The sequence below is a fragment of the Varanus komodoensis genome, unplaced genomic scaffold (assembly GCF_004798865.1).
Source record: "Varanus komodoensis strain SLA01 unplaced genomic scaffold, ASM479886v1 scaffold2, whole genome shotgun sequence".
Taxonomy (NCBI): domain Eukaryota; kingdom Metazoa; phylum Chordata; class Lepidosauria; order Squamata; family Varanidae; genus Varanus; species Varanus komodoensis.
In genome coordinates, this window is record NW_025335568.1 from 65,282,433 (window position 1) to 65,302,835 (window position 20,403).

A 20,403-nucleotide genomic window follows, 5' to 3' on the forward strand; every position below is an offset into this window, starting at 1 on the left:
GTCTCCAACTCAAGAACGGAGGGGACAACGGTTGTCGGCCAGGTAAATATCCCTGAGTAACATAACCCAGGAATATTGTATTACTGGAATGGAACAGAAACATTTGCTAGCACTTGTAAGTGTGCAAAGCAGGGCAAGCGCAACATCTCAGTCAGCTTTGCCAATGCCGCTGTAAAGAGAGGGTGCGGTCTTTCGGCCAGCCTGCTGGCCAAATCCAGCCCATCTGTGGTCCCACCTGGCGCTCCAGGGTCCCCGGGTCTTCCTCAGCACCAGCACCTCTTCGCCAACCACTGAACATTGTGTGGTTTCCTATGCCCCGTTCTGAAAGGTGAAATGCCTGTGCTAAGGTTTAGCTACTGGGAGTAAGGGTTTTTAACAGAAAATGCCTGTTATTTTTGGAAGATCGGCCTGTCCTCTTTTGCCACCGCTGGAATGTATCTCGCAAGAGCTTCTCTGAAAGTGAAACTGATAAAGGCCCCAGATGCCCGCTGCTGTGAGAATCTTTTTCTCGGCAGTTGCTTTCCCATGACCAGCTAGTGTGGTTTGTCAGCTGAGCTTCTATTCCGCATGTTATACCAGCCTTTGTCAACTTGGTGTATTCCTGATTTTTTGGATTACAACTCCCAGAATTTCTGATTATTCGCCACACTGGCCAGAGCTGATGGAAGCTGAAGTCCAAACCATCTGGAGGAAACTAGATTATCTCACAGGAAGCCACAATACTACAGAAAACATTACATATATAGTGTTTGTGTACTGCAAGTCCAGAGTGTAGCATCCAGAGGACTTCAGTCATACTTCCATCCCACTGAAATCAATGGGTCTTTGCCAAGAGTGACTTCCCACATTGATTCAAGGATGATTGATCTTTTTGGAAACAAACCCAGATATAGTAATTTAGAATGTAAATTCTTAAATATGCAGAGCGTTTCTGCCCATCCTTCCTCCATGGCGTGTTGGGCAATGCCCAGTGCTCCTCATATCCTCCATTTTATCCTCACAGCAATCCTGTGAAGTAGATCAAACAATGAGAGCCCCAACATTATCTGCCAATCTTCATGTCCAAGCAAGCAGGTTTCTTCCAACTTCTGAGTCCAGCATTTCTGTCCATCACACCACAAAGCTTTGTGCACCACCAACAAATATATAAACTTTAAACATCCCCAGACATTTGATCTCTGCTAATTGAAAGGACGTTTGCTGTTGTGTTTGATGCCTTTGAAAACACAGAATAACTATGAAACAACTCAGGGTTATTGCTGGAGAAATAACGTAAGAACATAAAGAGACCCCTGGCTGTGTCTGATCAAGAAGTCCAAAGAGATAAGCCAGCAAGTAGGTCATGAAGACAACGGGTGTTCCCTGCTGGCTATCCCTTCACATCTGGTACTCAGCTCGGAACCACTGCGTGGCCATCATGCACGACGGCTGCAGATACCACGAAACTGTCTGATCCCATAAGCAATTTTGCTTTTTAAACTGTTCTGATGGCTGTATCCTATTATGAAATACGGGAAAGCTACTGGAGAAGGTAAATGCCATCATCAACATTGGCCTAAGACATTGCCTATGCTCCTTCGTCTTGGTATGAACAGTTGACCGAGACCACTCATAAAACTGGCTTGGCAAAGCTTCATATTTGCAAAGGAAAGGCATTTACAACATCTTTGCTTGTGCAGCCACGTCATGGAAAAGAAGGGTGAAGGTGGGGAGAGTCTCAACCAACTGCCCCCTTGACAGAGAAAAAGTGGAGTGAGAATATCCCCGAAAGAGGGATGTCCAGCCGTGGGTTGAAAGCACGTCATCCCGTTGGGGAGGAGCAACAGAGAAAAAAATGGGACAGGGAGAAGCAAGAATAGCAGGTGGACATCCTTTAGGACCAGGCTGTTGGAAGGACCACCGCTTCCCATCCGAGCCTGACGAGACATTCAGAACTTGTGGGGGTGGCCATCACCCAGGCTGGTCGCCAGCAGAGGTACAGGTGATGGGGTGGGTGCAAGAGGGATCATGCTCGGGGGGTGCTCCCGGGCTCTGGGACTCTCTACCAAAAGACATGAGATGGGCTCCCCTTGCACTGCCCTTCCGCTGCCCAGGAAAGGTTTCTCAGGCCGGCATGCAGGCTGGTCTATTATTGGAGGGTTTTATGTAAAAGCCACACAATTTTTTATGGCTGTGCTTCTAAATAGCAGTTTTAATGTATCTGTTTTTATGCTAAGTTTCAATGAGGACTTTGTTTTTCATCTGGATTTTATTGCAAGCTGCCTTGAGCACCATTTTTGGCAGGAAGGTAGGCTATAAAATAAATGTAATAAACTATCAAGAGCCATACACAATAGCAAATTAGGTTTCCCTCCAGTTGGGAATATAGACTTAAAGCAGGGGTGCATTACGTATCTCTCTCCGGATGCTCTAGCCCAAAACTCCCATCATCCCTACTATTAGCTATGCTGGCTAACGACAGAGCTTGTAGGCCAAAATATTTGGAGGTCCACATGCTGCTCATCCCTCTGAGTGATTGATTCCATGATCAAACTGCTGTTATCATCAAGAACAGCCTTACCCAATCTGGTGGATTTCAGAGGCATTTGGACTGCAACTTCCAGAATTCCTGTCCAGCAAAGCCATTGACTGGGAATTCTGGGTGTTGCAGTCCAAACATGAGGAAGGCTGATCAAGAAGTCTCTCCCAAAAGTAAGGTACTAAATTTAGTTTGTGGGGGTGGACTGCTATAGCCACGTTTCAACATACAGGAACCTCTGAAGTTGCCTTCGGGTCACGTGCCTCATCTAAGCCTGTATTCCTCTGACAAGAAACTACTCTCCAGGGTCCTTGCTGGAATACCCAGTTAACTGGAGATGACACTTGACTGGGACTAAAGGATGGAGGCTGTTGCAGGGATGTCTTTATCAATTCCATTTTTTACTGTGAAAGAAGGCGACCATATACTAAATCTGTAGAGAACTGGTCATGTATAGACCAGGAACCGTATTTCTTCCTCTGTACTGTTTTGATTCATTTAAATATGGAACATTTCTAGGGAAAATAATGTTTAAGGTCCATCTGAAGGCCCATTTGAAGAAAAAGTCCTTAAAGGGAGCAACTGTAGAGATGCCAACCGCTGCAGCAGCTTCCACTCAGCACTGCCGTGTGGTCTTTCCAACAGCCGATACCCTCCCTGCTACGTCTCTCTTCTTTCCGTACTTTCTGAACTCGGAAGAGACGGCAGGTCATTGTTTTCATACAAGTCCCCGAGCCTAAGTCCAGATTCTGAAATGGCATACATTGTCAATACATCCGAGTAGAGTAAGAAGTCCTGCAGGCAAGTGGGCAAGGGCAAATGGCGGATGAACTGGTCTGATCGCAGGCGATCGCTGGTTAGAAGTGATCGGATCTGCAGGCGGCAAAGATGAGACAAGGAAGGGATGCACTCTGTTGCAAGAGAGAAAAGAAAATAATCAGGAACATCACAGGAGTGAGGCTCTCCGGTTCCCCACAGCCTGAGCAGACCTCCTTCCCCCTGTCCCCTGTACCCCCAAGCTTCAGCTGAACCTCTCCTGCAAGAAGTCCTTACAGCTCCTTCGAATAGAGTTTACTGTCCACAACCAGCCTGTGGGCTGTCATTTCCTGCAGGGCAAGCACAGCCTCTGGCACATAGGAGTAACACTGACATTTAGGTATCCAGATTTCCCCTTTGGTAGAAGTAGGAAAAGGTCCTTCTTTATTATTGAGTGATATAAAAGACGTCTTCCGCCTGTTTCCTACCACCTGATCTTTCAAAGTGGCTTAGGTACCATGTTGACACAATGCAACAGGGTTTCAAAACTGAAAAAAACTCAGATGAAAAGCAGGCAATGAACAGACAAAGCAGGGCAGGTTTAACCTAGTGCCAGGAAGGTAGCAGAGTAGATACCAGGAGAGATGTGAAGGGAAAAAACTGTGGGAGAACAGAATATTTCAAAAGGGAGCCAGTGAGGTGGAGTGGTTAAGAGTTTGGGACTGGGACTTAGCGAATCTGGGTTCTAGTCCCCGCTCAGCCATGGAGCCACCTGGGTGACTTTGAGCCCGTCACAGACCCTCAGCCCAGCCTGCCTCACAAGGTTGTTGTTGTGGGGGTAAGATTGAGAGCAGCAGGAGAATGATGTAAGCCACTTTGACTTTGTTGTAAGGAAAAAGCAAGATCTAAATCTAATAAATTAATACATAAATAGCAAAACTAAGCGTGTACGTTTGTTTTTTAGTCAAGGATAAAAAAGCCCCTGGGAAAAAGTGGGTGCCACCTCAGTGACTTGTTCAGAACAAGAGCTTCCGTGAATCAAGCCAAAGGCCCCTCTAGTGCACGCCCTGTCTCCTGCAAAGGATGGGCTCCTCCAGGAAGCCGAGAAGCACAGCAGGAAGGCAATGCCCTCTAGCACTGCTGCCCCACAGCAACTTGTGTTTGGGGATACACTGCCTCTGACGGAGGAGGCTTCTACCATGCCATCCAAGGCACTACCCACTGCTGGAACCCATCTCCTTTGTGGACGTGTCTAATTTCCTTGTAAACAGCTAAGCCAACAGCCACCTCCACAACAGACTCAATAAATGCTCTTTGCACTGAGCTATGGAGGACGTTTTCCCCCTTCTCTCCTGAATCTACTTAACAGTCCAGTCATATCTCATCTGTATTCAGAGACCCTGAATCCACCCTCTTGTTTTGCAAATTTAAACACGCACTCCTGAATACAGGGATTCTAGCTGAAATTTTTAAAAATATACTCCTCAAGAAGGATGCCCGCACACTCTGTGAAAAGGCATACTTTTTCACCAGTGCTACAGATCTTGAAACAGAAAACAGAGAAAGCTAATCATAATTTTTAAAAATAGGGAGTTGAGCTGATGGAGACCACAAAGAGAGATCAATTAACCAAATATTCAGGCCGAGCTATCCCGAGATGTTTGCTGGCCTTCCGCATTGCACAGAAGAGCTGCCTTCTGATCAGAGTCTCTAACCTTTCCCTTTTTTTTCTGAAAAATGTTATTTCATTCCCCTGGGTCTCTAGTTAGCAACTGACGGTTGCATACTGTATGTGCACCATTCTCCCCATGCAGTGGGTGGTTCAGAAACATCACTGTTGCCAGGAGTAATTGGATGACCTTTATCTCCAGAGCGGGATCAAGAAGTGCCCTGGGATCATTTAGAAAAACACAACAGCACACTGATTTCGGCAGCCTAATTGGAACAACCAAGTTGCCCCAGTGCCTCCGATCTGAATAACTCACACCAGCCTAGGAAACCGTGTGCCTGTTTGCTTGTGCTCTCAGTGATGTTTACTCCAGGTGGCATCTTGGCTTCGCCAGCCTTCTTACCCAAGATCCTCCTTTCAAGACTACAGATAGCAGGGACTGACCCCGGGACACCTGTGTTTTTCCACTCCGCCCATGACCAGTGCAGTAGCTTGTGGTGGAAGCCTTTGTAGGCTCTGCGGCGATAAGGATGAACAGTAAAAACATGGGTTTTCTGGCTCCCACGCTTGGATCTCCTGGAAGCTTGAAGAAGCACAGAAGTCCTTTGTTCATTGCGCTCACTGGAGAACCAGGGCCGGCTTTACCGTGAGACCGAGCGAGGTGGCTGCCTCACACAAGGGAGATCCGGGCAGGAACAGGCACAGCTGTGCTTGTCGTGTGAGCCGCCCTGTGTCCCCGCTAAGCTACGATGCTGCCAAGGCCACCATTGCTGAAGTCGGACTCACTTGCTGGTTGGGTCGGCTCTTGTACAAGGATGGAGGGAAGCACCACCTTGTCCTTCCTGCTGGACAACAGAATGGCAGGGGTAGGCCCAGAGATGCCTACAGCAATTAAAAACCTTGTTCAAGGCTTTGGACGAGTGGGGAAAGTTCCTGGATACAGAGAGTGCTTTCCCAGCCAAGCGGAGTGTCTTTTCTTTTTAAAATTTGTGATCATGGTTTAGTACAGGGACTAAATTTCCAGGAAAGGGCTACTGCAACTCGAATGATATTCTTGAAAGAAACAAGTGTCATGTTAGGCATGGAACTGCTTGCAGGGTGATGTGGTCTTTTAAAAGATGAGCACCAACTCTGGCTAATTATCATTTCTTCTCCTGAAAAACAGCCCTGTACTGGATTGGCATTTGTACAAATGCCAAACAAAATATTTGAATGTGATGAGGAGGGTTCAGTAACACACAACAAGCATGTAAATGTTTTAAATTGTTCGCTGTTCTGAGAGCTGTTGCTAATTGAACAGTTTATAAAAACCTTAACTAAATAAATGTGTGTGTGTGTGTGTGTGTGTGTGTGTGTGTGAAGGTGTTAAAGCTGGAGTGTGGTTATCACATGATTCTTCAGATAAAATGGTTTTTGTTTTGCTGGAGAGTTGAGCTTATCCAGGGGAGTCAACAAGATTACAGTATATTATATTGCCTTTGGCTGAAGCTGCCGTATCAGTCTTACAGTGAAACCCTAGACCAGTGGTGGCGAATCTATGGCACCTCTCTGCCAGCACACGAGCCAAGTCGCCCCAGCATCACTCCAGCAGCCGAGCATCAGATAACAGCGCACATAGGGGCCATGCGCATGCTCAGAAGGGAGTAGTGGTGCCAGGCGATGACGTCACAAGCCGCGGTTCATTAGCCGCCACTTGTCCGGACTTTTGCATGGCCGGTCAGTGTGCTGCCAAAGGGAGGGAGGGAGAGAATGAGAGAGAGAGAGAGACAGACAGAGAGAGAGAGAGAGAGAGAGAGAGAGATTTGCTTGGACTCACAGTGAGTTGTTTTTTCTAAACTAAAGCCTCAGTTTTCAGGTTTGATTGCAGTGCTGGCACTCTGCGATAAATAAGTGGGTTTTAGGTTGCAGTTTGGGCACTCGGTCTCTAAAAGGTTCGCCATCACTGCCCTAAACCCTTCATGCGACTTCCTCCTGCTTTTTTTTAAAAAAGAAGGAAGCATCACCACAAGGGGAAAGAGCCCTGCAGATCTTTCATGGCTTCATGTGAGAGATTTAATTTGGAACACGAAGAACAAAACTCTCTCACCTGGATGCAGCTGTAATGAACCCACCCCAATGAAAGCAAACTCCTTGCCCCCGTGTATTTTACAACAGCATGTAAAGGAACATCTGCAAGAGCAAGCGGCCACAAAGGAATCACGGTGACATTTACCTTCAAGAGGAGGATTACAGAACCGCGTCTCACCTGCTTCAGAAGAGAACTTCGGAAGTGCAGAGCAGCATGGGAAATAAGCTCTGTGCCAGGCCAGTCTGATGCAGTGCACCACCACCAGGTCATTCGGAGGGTGAGACTGGGGGGCATTTGACATTTTGGCAATGCATCCCCCATGCAGCAAGACAGAAATTTCTATTGTTCCACACGCGAAAGATCATTATTCCAGATAAGTATCTATTTTTGAAACACTTGCGCGCACCTGGAAGGCAGCTGGTTCCTTCCACAGCGATGCAAAAAAACCCCCTTTCCCATCCATGCAATGGAAAGAAGACAGAGCTGTGTTCACGTACCAAAGTGACTAGAGGGCTCCCACATCGAGGTCCTCCGGTGGCCAGCGAGGATCTGCTCTGCATCCTGAGGAAGCCTCTTCCAGTTGGCGAACTCCAGCAGGAAGTTAAGAGCATCGCCGCTTACGGAGGAAACCCTGGCATTGAACACAGTTTAGTTATGATGGAAGCCAGTGCAGTGCTTGGTGTGGGGCTTTGGACAGGAGCTCAGGACCCACACAACCTGCCTGGCGACGCTGGCCCAGCTGCCATCTGTTCAGCTAAGTCTCCTCGGCCTCGCCCAGGCCTCAGCCAAGCTTCCTGACTGGTGTAGCCATTCAACCTGCCATGACAACCTGCACAGGACACGCCTGGACTGGCAGTGAACAGAGATCCTCAACAACCAGTGTGGCCAAAGAACTTCCCACCAGGAGACTTCCTTCAGGTACAGCCCTATTCCACTGAGCCAGTGCGGTGCAGTGAGGGGTTAGGAGCGCAGGACTGGGGCTCAAGGGATCCGGGTTCGAGTCCCCACTCAGCTCCGGAGCTCGCTGGGTGACTTTGGGCCAGTCGCAGGCTCTCAGCTCAACCCACTTCATGGGGTTCTCGTTGCAAGAATAAGATTGAGAGGAGCAGGAGGAGGAGGAGGAGCAGGAGGAGGAGGAGAATGCAAGCTGCCATGAGTTCCCTGAGAAGGGAAAAGGTGGGGTGTAAATATAATAAATAAAAATTAAATAAATAAATTTATTTGAATGACACTGAGCCATACTTGGGGCTTGGGATTTAGACTTGTCTCCACTTGATCAATGTAGCAATGTTTACACACACACACACACACACAGAACCACACATATCAAAATGTCATGCAGAAAGGAAGCTGCCAGCTGGAAACTTAAGTTCATTCAAGCGGCATAATTAAAAGATTTATTTCATTTGCCTTAAGGAAGTAGCTAATTGCCTTCAAGGTGCAAACTCTGCTAGGATCGAAGTAGTTAAAAGAGCTGTTTTCATGCGCTGCCTGCTTCCAGTGACCTTTAGTGATATTTGCTTCAGAATGCATGGCTCTTTTTATTATTTTAACCCGACTGTGAGCCTCGAGTGTTCTACAACAAGATGATTTCTGCCCTTTGGAAGGACAGAAAAAATATCCTGTGCCCCCTTCCCCACCGGAGTGGGGGGCGGGAGGGGCACACTATTTTTTTCATCCTGAATGCTTCAGAAATGCTGCGTCGGGCTGCTTCCCTCCTTTCGCGTGAAAGAGTCAAGACCTTCTGCTCTCTGTGATGAGTCGACACAGTTGGAATTTGACACCGAACACAATATTGTGAAAGATCAGCTATGTTCTTCCTGTAAATGTGTTCCACTGCCACTTCTCTTCCAACATCACTGTCAGCCGATAACTGTTTACTTCCACTCCAAACCTGCTTCCGTTTCAGAGGTTCAGCATTAGAGACACAAGGCTCCCGAACCACGGTTACGATCATTCACTACCTCCCTCCGATCCCTTCCGCTCGGCCACAGAAATTTCCACGAGGTTACTTAGCCAGGACTGATCTTAACCACGGTTGTTTGCTAACCTGGGTTTGCTATTCATCAGGTCTAGGGCAGAGGTCCTTTCCCTCAATCTAGTAACCATGGCTGAGACGTCGGCAGTGCTGTTTTGCCTTGCTCGTTCACCTTCCCTCCGTCACGAATGAATGCCTCCCGCTTCCCTTTTCGATGTTAACCATGGTGCAGCGTTACATCTGTACTGAGTCACACCAGCCACGGTTAGTTTTAAAGCGTGGTGGTTTACCAGGTCACGAATCATGGTAAGAATTAATCTACACCCAGATAAACAATCAGGAGACGGAATGGACATGGAAAAGGAGAGCAGTTGCAAAAGACTGAATGCAGCCTGGATGTCCACCCCCAACTCTTCAACCTGAGTTGTTTCTTTCCATTATCTGAATCAGACAGCAAGTTATAAGCGCTAGCATGATGCAAGAACCTGGAAAGGGATGAGGTAAGCCTGGATAAGATTTGCAGCCTGAACAACAGGCTATGGCAGGACATCCACGAGAAAGAACCAAGGTTTTAGTGTGGGAGATGGTAGAGAAATTCTCAGAGTCGCCTGCCCACTGCCCTTAGCAACAGATTGCCTCGATAAAGGGAATAAAACTAAGCGAGGTTCCTTATGGCGGAGAGTGGCGTAGGATTGGTTCTCTGGGATTCAAGACACCCAGGACAGCAGGCTCCTGGATCATGGCATTTGTATTCCGTGATGTGCATGGAATCCCCTTTTGGGCAGCAAATCCACCAGATTCCCTGGTTTTGGCTTCCTGAAGTCCAGTTCACTTTGCAGCAGTTCAGAGTCTGATTTCCTGGCAAGCGAAGCCCACGTCTGCAGGGTGCTTTCCGGGAAACGAGCCCCACACACAGCGCAAGAAGCGCCACGCTCCTCCCTTTGCTTCTGCTGCTGGCAGCAGCAATCAGGGAAACAAGCTGGCCACCAGGAACGGCAGCTCCCTGCCCCGCTTTTCCCCATGTGCCACAGCCGCCCCTGGAGGCAGTGAGAGAGGAAGGAGGTTGGTCGCCAGGAAAGACGGCTGCAGAAGGTTTCTGGTTGTGCAGCTGGAGGTCCACAGACACTCATGGACTTCTTCCAGGCTTGGTTCACTTCCTGAGAGACAAGCACCAGAAGAAGTCTGATAGGCAGGCACTAATCTGCCTATCAGGCAAAGCTTCCTCATGGTCAGAGCAATAGGACAGTGGAACCAGCTGCCTGGAGAGGTGCTGGGCTCTCCCACACTCGAGACATTCAAAAGAAACTCGACGGCCATCTGAATGGGAAGGAATAACGTGGTGTCCTGCAACAGCAGGGGGGGTTGGACTCGATGGCCTTCCTGGCCCCTTCCAACTCTCCTATTCCATGACTCTGTGATTCTGTGAAGTCAGATTCCAGAGAAGCTCAGCACATCCTTATTTATCATCTTGATGTGCACCTTAGCAGAACAGTCAGCGCAGCATGGGATCCTCTCCTGTGCTACAGGGAGCTTCCAAGGGAGCTCCAGACCTTCTGATATTCTGGCAGAAAGGGTGGCTGGAGAGTTGTCAAAATGGACTTATAAATAACCACCACCGGCACATGCCACTGAAGCATTCAGGACCTCACATGGCTGCACATATTCAAAAGTCCTCCCTCCCTCCCTGACACACACACACACACACACACTCACACAAAATCAGCATCCCTTCTGCACAGCCCGTCCTCTCCCCCTGCTCTCCCAACACAATGCGCCAAAGGGTCTTCTCCCACAGCAAAAAGAAAGCTGCAACCAAGCACATTTTCCCACATTTCATCATGTGTCCTTGTCAACTGACAGTGTGCAATCTCCATTGTTTGAAAAAAAAACCTGGCTGAATTACCTGTGTTTACATTCTGCAAGGGAAAAGCACTCTTCACTTTTCTCCTCTCTTGCCTCACTCTGGCACATTTCCCAGAATGGAGAAAGAGGGACGAGTTACTATACATTTCCACTTCCCACAAAGCTCTCGCCTAAGACACCTGGAACCCCCTGCGGTGTTCCCCCCACAGCAAGTGCTGGGTCAGAAGTGAGGCGTCTTGAAGAAGGCCCCGCTACCGCATCACCGAGCACTACAGGTGCAGAAGGGGAAAATGGGAGGAAAAGGGAGACCGCGTTTCGCTTTGGGCACTCAGGATGAGTGGGAGAACCGTCTCCACGCCAGGAGATGCCACCACGAGTGACATCAGCATCGGTCCAAAGCAGGCCTGTCATGGGACCACCCACAGCGGAGCTCCTCCCACATCTGGGCGGATGCTCACCTCTGGGATGCCTCCCTCACTGGGCAGGGCTCACGTGCCCAGGAGAGACTTCCTGGTGGGGCACATCAGCCACTGACACTCACTGCATGTTGGCGCCTGGGGAGGGGGCCGCTTGCGCACGTGCAAGAGCCTTTGCGGGCATTTGGGCTGACCACCTCTCACGTGGAGTGTGTGCACAGGCGCAGAGATACCCACACTCCTGCACATGTGCGCACGCACATGCCTGCAGAACCGTGCAAGTGATCTTGCTTACCATGACGGACAAAGAAGATTCACCGGATCGAACCCGGCCAACAGGAGAGATGGCAGCCACTCTTTGTACTCGCCTCCCGCGTCAACGGCGCACTTCGAAAACTCGCCCAGGTGCAGTCGGCCTGGGAGCCCGCAGCCCCGCCTGAGGAAGTGCTGGAACAAAGAGGCGCTCTTGTGGTGCAGGCAGAGGCCTAGATCTGATTCGAGAAGTGTGATCCCATGCTTCAGAAGAGTGAGAATTAACCCAGCCCTGCAATAAACATACACAACGGGCGAATGTTAGCTTCGGATTGCAATTTTCAAAGCTTTCGGGGGAGCTGAGTGCCTGCCGAGGAACCCTTTGCTTCCTGGCCCTTGGCTGCAGAGAATGGTGGCCAGGTCTGTTGGGTCTCACGGAGACCCCGCCTCACTCGGACTCAAACATCGATGCTTTCTAGACTACATCAAACACTCACCTACCCCTCTGGGTTTCAGAGAAAGGTAGTGGACAAACTCCCTCCCCTTTCCTGATCTTCAGACTGGGATCTCTGCAACACTGACTTCCTCTTCTAACCCTTGATCAACGCAGATGTTTTCCAGTATTTCTGAAACTGTCCACAGAAGACGAGACACACTAATCCAGCCAGCTGCTTGCCATTTCCACTAATACAGAGAACTAGTTAAGTTGCAAAGAGATTGACGTGAGCCTCCGTTAGGTCTAATTAGGAAAGGAATCTCTTGTTAGGAAATTCTATGCTACTCTGCATAGCAGGGTGGCTATAAAACTAGCCAGGAGGCAAGGGATCCTTCTGATCCTTCCAGAAAGCTAGAAAGTGTCTGAACAGGGCTGAGCTGATCCAGAACAGGGGGTGCCATCAGACCCAGATGGAGCCAACTTTGCCAATGGAAGGAACGGGAAGCAGAACTGAGCTAGTTAACAGAAGCAAGACCAACACAGAGACTGAGGGGCCCGTAAGCGATGCTCCCTGTCCCATTCCTGCAAAATCCTGGTGTACCCCCCTCCCCTGGGATGTGAAGCTGGCAGGATGAGCTACAGACGGTTTGCTTGGGCCTTCTCTGCTGAGCCTCCTGCTTAATTTCAATGGGCCAGGGAGCAGAAAGGAGCAGAGGATGGCCATTTATTTATTTATTTATTTATTTATTTATTTATTTATTTATTTATTATCGCATTTTTATTCTGCCCCCGTTGCAGAAAGCCTCGGGGCGGCTTACAAAGCAGAATAAACAAACATAGAATAAACATTAAAAATCCGGAGCATCTCGGCATAGTATAAAACCAATAAATAGAAACAGCAATTAACAATTAAAATATCGTTTAAATAAAAAGGTCTTGGCCTGGCGCCGAAAAACAAATAACAATGGCGCCAGGCGGACCTCTCTGGGGAGCGCGTTCCAGAGGGCCTGCTGAGCAAAGGCAGCGCATCCAGGGCTACTGAAGATGGCGGCGCAGCCACAGCCAGATTGCTCAACCTATCACCACTGAGAGTCTAAAAACATGGAGCAAACACAACTGTCGACACATACAGTCAAACATGTTTTGAAATGCCCCTGCCGTGCAGACGATTGGACCCACGTCATCGGTGCTCCTACTCTATTTCCATGGATTTGATGGGAAGGGTGCTCAGCGGAATCCAAGTTGCCATGTTAACACCGTTCTCTTTTTATTTTTACAAACAGGGACACAAGAGAGTGATGCTGCGAGAGTATCTGAACGCCCATTTCAGGCGAGAGGAGATGGTGGAGAGAGGAGAACTATGCTAATTAAGAATATACTTGACTCAATTACAAAAGCATGTCAAGTTCCCAGGAGACGAAGATTGCTGATAAGACCCTTTGAAAGCAAGAAAATTAGACCGAACGTGTGTTCGACAAGCTTCTGCTTCAAAGAGGAGAGCTTCCCCAAGGAGACTCTGAAGTGGTTCTTTAGTGCCTGTATATGACCCAGAACGAGTACGCATCGTGTAGATGCTTTCAGATGGCTTACGCTGCGATCTGTGGGAAGCTTGGTTCCCCACTTCTCTTGCTCAGACAACAGACAGCTCTTTGGCAAAAGCTCTGTATTTCCAATACAGATCCAGCAAGCTACAGCCAGCAAATAATGAGTCTCTGAGCATGTACAGAGTAGTTCATTGAACTCAAACTAGAAACGGTTCTGAGAACTTGCCTTCTGAGTAACCCTGGACCCCAGCCCTCTGGAAGTGCACCTCTGGAGTCCGACAAGCCTCTTGGGTGTACACAGGCCCCCTAGCTGGCTAGCCCTTCCCTTCTGATGATGTGCTGCATTCCGGGGTCAAGGATCGGACCAGCCTGCTCTTGCTCCTCTCCCATAATGCCCCTTCCGGCACTTCCAGACCTTGACAGATCCCAGGGTCCACCTGCACACCTGGAGATGGCGGCCTGGAGACAGGCTCTTCCTCCTCTGCCATCTCTAGGTCTGCAGGCGTCCCTTCCCTGAACCATCCTCGTCCAAAGAGTTGGTGCCACCTGGGCCCTGAAAGGCCCACCAAGGACAGCTGCCCCTCTCCTTGCCTTCCCAGTGCTAGTTTGTCCTGGTCTCACCGCTCTACATAACTCGGATCTTCTTGCTCTTCTCTAACCATGATCTTAGAGAGGTGGAGATACTTGTGTCTCCGTTGAGTGTCCAGTAACCCTGGACTGGGACACAAACAGGACCTAGCCTCAGGGACTAGGCAATCCCTCACCCTTTTCTCGACCCCATTCAACATCCTGGTTTCCACCGAAGCCCAGGCCCAGTTTTCAATTCACTGAGAAACTGGGCAACCCGCAGGTACACAAGAGAAATTACTAGGCACAGAAAATGTGCCTATACAGCAAAATTGCACATATAAACACCATCTCCAACTCTGCAGGGTTCCCTCCCCAGACTGCAGCATCCTGATCGGAAGAGTTGGTACCACCCTGGCCCTGAAACACACTCCGAAAAGAACCACCCGTTTTGTACTCAACACTATCCCATGCCTCTCTGCTCTGAAGACCCCCATGTTGGATATTAACTGGGATTCAGTCCCATCAAGAAAGAAAGGCTGGAGCTTTGGAGCTTCTGATAAGCTGAAATCTTGTCATAAGCTCCATGTAGGCTACCACTGGCCTTGGTCCAAAAGCAGCGGGTGGTGCAGAATGCAGCTGCAAGACTACTAGCAGAAGCCTTCTCAGTGGTGGCCCCGCAATCCGGGTATAATCTTCCTACTGAGGCCTGCCTGTCACCATCGCTGTCATCTTTTCGGTCTCAGGTTAAAACTTCCCTTTCATCCCAGGCATTTAATGGCATATGCTGGGTTGTGCCAGCTGTTTTAATTAGATCTAGTCTTATTAATAGTGACAGATTTTATTTTCCTGGGCTCCAAGATCACCACAGACAGGGACTGCAGCCAAGAAATTAAAAGACGCTTGCTCTTGGGGAGGAAAGCTATGGCAAATCTAGACAGCATACTGAAAAGCAGACATCACTCTGCCGACACAAGTGCGTAGAGTCAAGGCTATGGTTTTCCCAGTTGCAATGTATGGCTGTGAAAGTTGGACCGTAAGGAAGGCTGAGCGCCAAAGAATTGAGGCCTTTGAATTGTGGTGCTGGCAGAGACTCCTGTGAGTCCCTTGGACAGCAAGGCGATCAAACCAGTCAGTCCTAGAGGAGATCAACACTGACTGCTCTCTAGAAGGCCAGATACTGAAGATGGAACTCAAATACTTTGGCCACCTAATGACAAGGAAGGACTCACTGGAGAAGAGCCTGATGCTGGGAACAATAGATGGCAAAAGAAGAAGGGGACGGCAGAGGATGAGGTGGCTGGATGGTGTCCCTGAAGCAGTTGGTGTGAGCTTGAGTGGACTCCAGGGGATGGTGGAGGACAGGAAGGCCTGGAGGAATGTTGTCCATGGGGTCACGATGGGTCGGACATTACTTTGCAACTAGCAACAACAACAAGTCTTATTAAAATTGTTTTCCAAATGTAAACCATTCAACATTCAATATACTTTTGTATATTGGAATGGTAAACTATTTTTAAATTTATATACTAGAATTTTATACAGTGATGTTATTGTAGTCCTATCTATAATTTTATTGTACCTTCTTTGAATTTTTACTGGATTAGCTGGTTTGGATTACTGCAACGCATTCTATGTGGGGCTGCCCTTGAAGACGGTCCAGATATTTCAGTTGGTTCAGAACAGAGCTGCCAGAATGTTAATGGGGACCGGCAGGTATTGACATACAACGCTGGTTCTCTATCAGTGACACTGGCTGCCAACTGAAGTCCAGACCTAATTTAAGGTGCCGGTGATGACCTACAAAGCCCTAAATGGCTTGGGTCCAGGATACCTGAAGGAGCACCTTCTTTCCTATGTGCGCTCCCGCCCCTTGAGATCTGAGGTAGAGGTCCTGTTCTGGGAGTCCTCCATTAAGGAGATCAGGAGGGTGGCTACCTGGAGGAGGGCCTTCTCTGTGGTGGCACCCCGTCGATGGAATACACTCCCCAGAGAGGTTCTCTTGGTGCTGACACTTTATTCTTTTTGGCATCAGGCAAAACCCTTTTTATTTTCCCATTATCTTAATGTTTAGTTCATTTTAACTGGGGTTTTATTACCTTGAGTTGCTGAATGCTGTGCTTCTTTTGCTTTATTTTATTTGTTCTACTGTTGTAGAACAATATTGTAAGCCGTCCTGAGACATCAGTGGTGATCAAGTTAGAAAAGCTTTAGATAGACAGATAATATTTTTGAGAAAGTGTTATGAACTGCCCAGCAAGTTTCAGCTATTGGGCAGTATTGAAAACAACAACAACAACAACGGCTTCTCTCTGACAACATATTACACCTCTGCTAAAAAAACTGCACTGGCTGCCGGTAAGCCCAAGTATAAGGTTCTGTTGTTAACTTACAAACACACGTGGAACCGGATTTCTTGCAAAATTGCCTCACCCGTTATGTTCTTGCCTCGGTCTTCGCAATCCCCAGAAGAAACACTTCTGAGCATGCCATACACTCCTGAAGTACTTGTAGTAGAGTATTTGGGGCCACAGCACCCATCTCCTGGAAGGTGGGTCCCCCACTGAAATGAGGTGTACATCTACGGTTTTAACAAGATGCCTGCTTAAGGCCCACCCCTTAAGGCAGACTCTCCCTATTAAAGCAAATTAGCTTTATCACTGAGTACTGATCATGTTATTGCATTTCAGTTTTATGTTAATCACTCTGATAATTTATTTGAAAGCAGGATGCAAATTTGTGCAATAAATAAAGTAAACTTGACTTAATTCTAGGTAAGTGTATATTAGTCGCAGGCTTAGTGACGTGAGAGAAATAAAGTAATTACTCTATTTAAAAGAAAGCCCCAGGAAAAGGAATCTCAGTACCAAAAACAAACAGTCCATTTCGAATAATCTCAGCTCCCTTGCTAGTGGTTTGGATGCCAATTTATCCTGGAATAATTTTGCTAGGATTAGGAGACAGTAAACCAGTGACGTGGGCTTTCTGGAAACACCTGATCAGGGGAAAAATTCTAAAAGTTTTTCCACTGCTCTATTTAAAAGAAAGCCCCAGGAAAAGGAATCTCAGTACCAAAAACAAACAGTCCATTTCGAATAATCTCAGCTCCCTTGCTAGTGGTTTGGATGCCAATTTATCCTGGAATAATTTTGCTAGGATTAGGAGACAGTAAACCAGTGACGTGGGCTTTCTGGAAACACCTGATCAGGGGAAAAATTCTAAAAGTTTTTCCACTGCTCTAAATTGAGTGAGTTCTGATTTAGCATGTTTATTTGACTTATATTTAGTAAATAGAACATAAATACTCCATAAGTACCTCTCAAAATCTTTCCCCAGTAACCAGAAGTAATTGGACTGAAATATTTGATTGGGATTTAAAGTTCCAAAGTTACTGTTTACTTTAAATGTTCTAATCAAACAAATTTGAATGTTACGCTGAAACTTTCTATTACAACATTTCAAAATATTTCAGAAAGACACATCAAAGGGATACATATCCTATGTATTACTGAAATGTTAAAGGGCAGAGGGGAAATGAATACAGTGAAGGCAACACAGGAACTTTGCCATGCCCCAAGCTCTATGCACACAGGTATAAGTGCTTCTGAGAGGAAGTCACCCTGGGAAACAAGTTAATTACACTTTGGCTTTGGATGCAACTCAGTCGGACTTGCTCGGCATTGGCTCGCTGAGTTACTAATTCATGCTAGTACACAAAGCGTTGCGTACCATGCAAATATACCTCTTTTCTTCTGCTGCTCTTTGCTAGCACAGCTCCCCTCTCAAAGTGGCTCCGCACTCCCTGTTCCTCCGCAGACGGGCTGATGCGAAAGGGCTCCAGGCAAGCTTGAAAAATGCTTCGAACAAAGCAGTCCCTGCCGTTCACACGCCATCCACCCTCTCCTGCGAGCCTCCACAGTGCTCTAGAGGGATCATAATCACAGAGATACATACCCCTTTTGGAAAGCCAGAGACATGGGTGATTTGCAGCTGAAGACTGGACAGGCCTGGGCATCTGGGCTGTAACCTTCCGTAAGCAAGATTTCCAAGCAATCTTCATGCCCACCATAGACTGCGGAATAAACCGGACTCACTTTCCCTTCGGCACTGCCACACCGCCGGTTGGTAACTGGTATCAGCATGCGCAGTATACTGTGAATATGTGAAGAAGATGTTACCATTGCCTACTGATGTACAAGAGCAAAAATATCCTTATGAGCCTTACAGATCATTCCTGACAGTTAAAAAAGCCCTCTGCTGCCTTTCTGTATATATATTATTTATGTATGTGCATGTACATAAATGTTACGTTCTTCAGTCCTTAGTGGGAAGAAGGCAAAAACAACACAAAACCATGACTTTAAATGTAAATCTAAAATACGCTACTAATTTAAAATACATTTAATCTCATATTAACCTATTTTTCAAATCTATTTTCTTTTCCCTAGTTTTGACCATGTCTCAGGGGTACTACTCATTTAGACAAGAAAAATACAACTACAAGACGTAGTTTTGGATTCCAGTAGAGAAGATGCACTGGAATAAGTGGGGCCAGTGAGTCATGACTAATTTGAGGTCCATAGCTTTCAACAGGTCTACTCTAAGCATGAATGAGCCCGAGTTCAACCCCTTGGCTTTGAGGTGGCAAGAAGCGTGTCGGAAACAAAATGGAGCGTCCAAATTCTATCCGTCTGAAACCACCCAACTCCCTCCAGCCCAGGACTTAGAGGTACATCCACACGCAGTGTGAGAGGAGCGGGAACACCTGTTCTGGAGTTTCTGTCTGCTGTGGATGCTCCCAGAAGTAAATAAGAAGAGACACACTGGGCCAGACCGAGGATCCATCTAGTCCAGCACTCTGTTCACAGTGGCCAACCACAAGCAGGGCCTGAATGTGGCAGCACCCAGCTGCCATGTTCCCCAGCAACTGGTACACAAATCCATATGGCCTCAGCTACTGAAGGGAGCATATAGCCAATGAAGGAGGCCCACAAGGACATCAGTGCACTGGCACCCGTCTTGCACCCATATCCACAAGGAAGAGCCCAGCACAAATAAGGCCAGCTCCAAACCACAAAACCTAGACACCCAAGACTTGGCATGTATACGAAGGGACTGCTACGTAGGTGTGTGCACCTTGGGGTTAGTGGCTTGTTACAAGGCACAAATTAACCTTAATCAACTTAAATGTGTCTGCGTGTTTGAAGCCGGAAGTGCCACCTTCCATGTGCAGCGGTTTCCTAACCCAGGCATAGGTTTGCAGAAGATCCAGTCTGAGGCCAAAACAGTCGGAAGGAGAGCTGCCATTTCCCCTTGCAGGGGAACAAAGTGGACGGACCCCTGCCTGTTGGGGTGCACCCTGCCAGAAGCCACACCTGGGGGTGCTGCTCTGTGCAGCTTCACTTAGAGTGGGCACAGGGTGTCCAGCACAGGAACCTGCAAAACTTCGCTCCAAGACTTGACCATGCGAAGCTAAGGACAGTCACTGTTCTAACACCCCAGCACTCCTCCCTAATGTGTCAAAGGTTGTGGATTCATGCATTTGAACTTCCGAAGCAAATTTACATGCCCGGAATGGTGCTGTGTACAGGGAAGGGGCATCTTGACTGGTGCAGGATTTCCCCCACTGCTCACATCAAAATCTGCATTACGTGTCAGTGCACGGAGAGTTCTTTACAAGGATGCTGATTGATGCCAAGGGTTGCAACCAGATCCTGTGATCACCTCTCACAACACCCCTGAGACATTATTTCAGTGGCTGTGAGGAAGAGGCTGAGCAAACTTCTGCGGAGCTCAGATTGCATTGTTTGGGTGCGGTGCGTGGCTGTTGTCATGCAACTCAAGATTTAGTAACAAAGGACTAGGAGCCCGTGCCCTGCAGAACCTACTTGGTACGTCCCATCTGCGCCGCTGCATGGATTGGCAGCTGCCATTCTTCCTCATTGCAGTACAGGTTTGGATCTGCCCCCTTGGATAGCAAGAGCTCCACACATCTGTCGTTGCCCTCTTGCGCAGCAATAAACAGCGGCGTGGCCCAATCCTTGGCCTGACAATTAACCTCGGCTCCTGATGGGAGAATTGCAATACATTGACAAAGAACTCGGGAATGACGAATGCATAACTAATTCTGCCTCTCGAAGCATTCCTGCCTGTTAATGGCCCATTGTAGCTTCCTAGTGCAGCTCAGCCAGTCCTGCCCAATTCTTCTGAATGCTCACAAGGAGAGCATGACAGCAACAGAAAGTCGCTGCCTGTCCGACAGTCGAAGTACGCTGCTCCTAAACACAGACTTGTGGTCCAACCAGCCATAAATGTGCCTCATCCTTTTTAAAGCTA

The 20,403-nt window shown here is 48.0% G+C and overlaps 1 protein-coding gene across 2 annotated transcripts in view; it reads right to left on the minus strand.

The window, feature by feature from the left end:
- Positions 1 to 2,898: 2,898 nt before the first annotated feature.
- The window catches only part of ASB3 (ankyrin repeat and SOCS box containing 3), a 69,856-nt gene continuing 52,351 nt past the window's right edge, over positions 2,899 to 20,403 (minus strand). Inside the window, exons 6-10 of one of the 2 annotated variants that reach the window (XM_044428606.1) lie at positions 19,956 to 20,133; positions 18,022 to 18,219; positions 11,564 to 11,812; positions 7,509 to 7,642; positions 2,899 to 3,429 (exon numbers count right to left, since the gene is read on the minus strand). In XM_044428606.1, the coding sequence (XP_044284541.1) occupies positions 3,179 to 3,429; positions 7,509 to 7,642; positions 11,564 to 11,812; positions 18,022 to 18,219; positions 19,956 to 20,133 (1,010 nt within the window). In that variant the 3' untranslated portion in view covers positions 2,899 to 3,178. Of the gene's footprint in view, positions 3,430 to 7,188; positions 7,643 to 11,563; positions 11,813 to 18,021; positions 18,220 to 19,955; positions 20,134 to 20,403 lie in introns of both variants that reach the window. The other variant, XR_006414550.1, reaches the window with a different exon arrangement.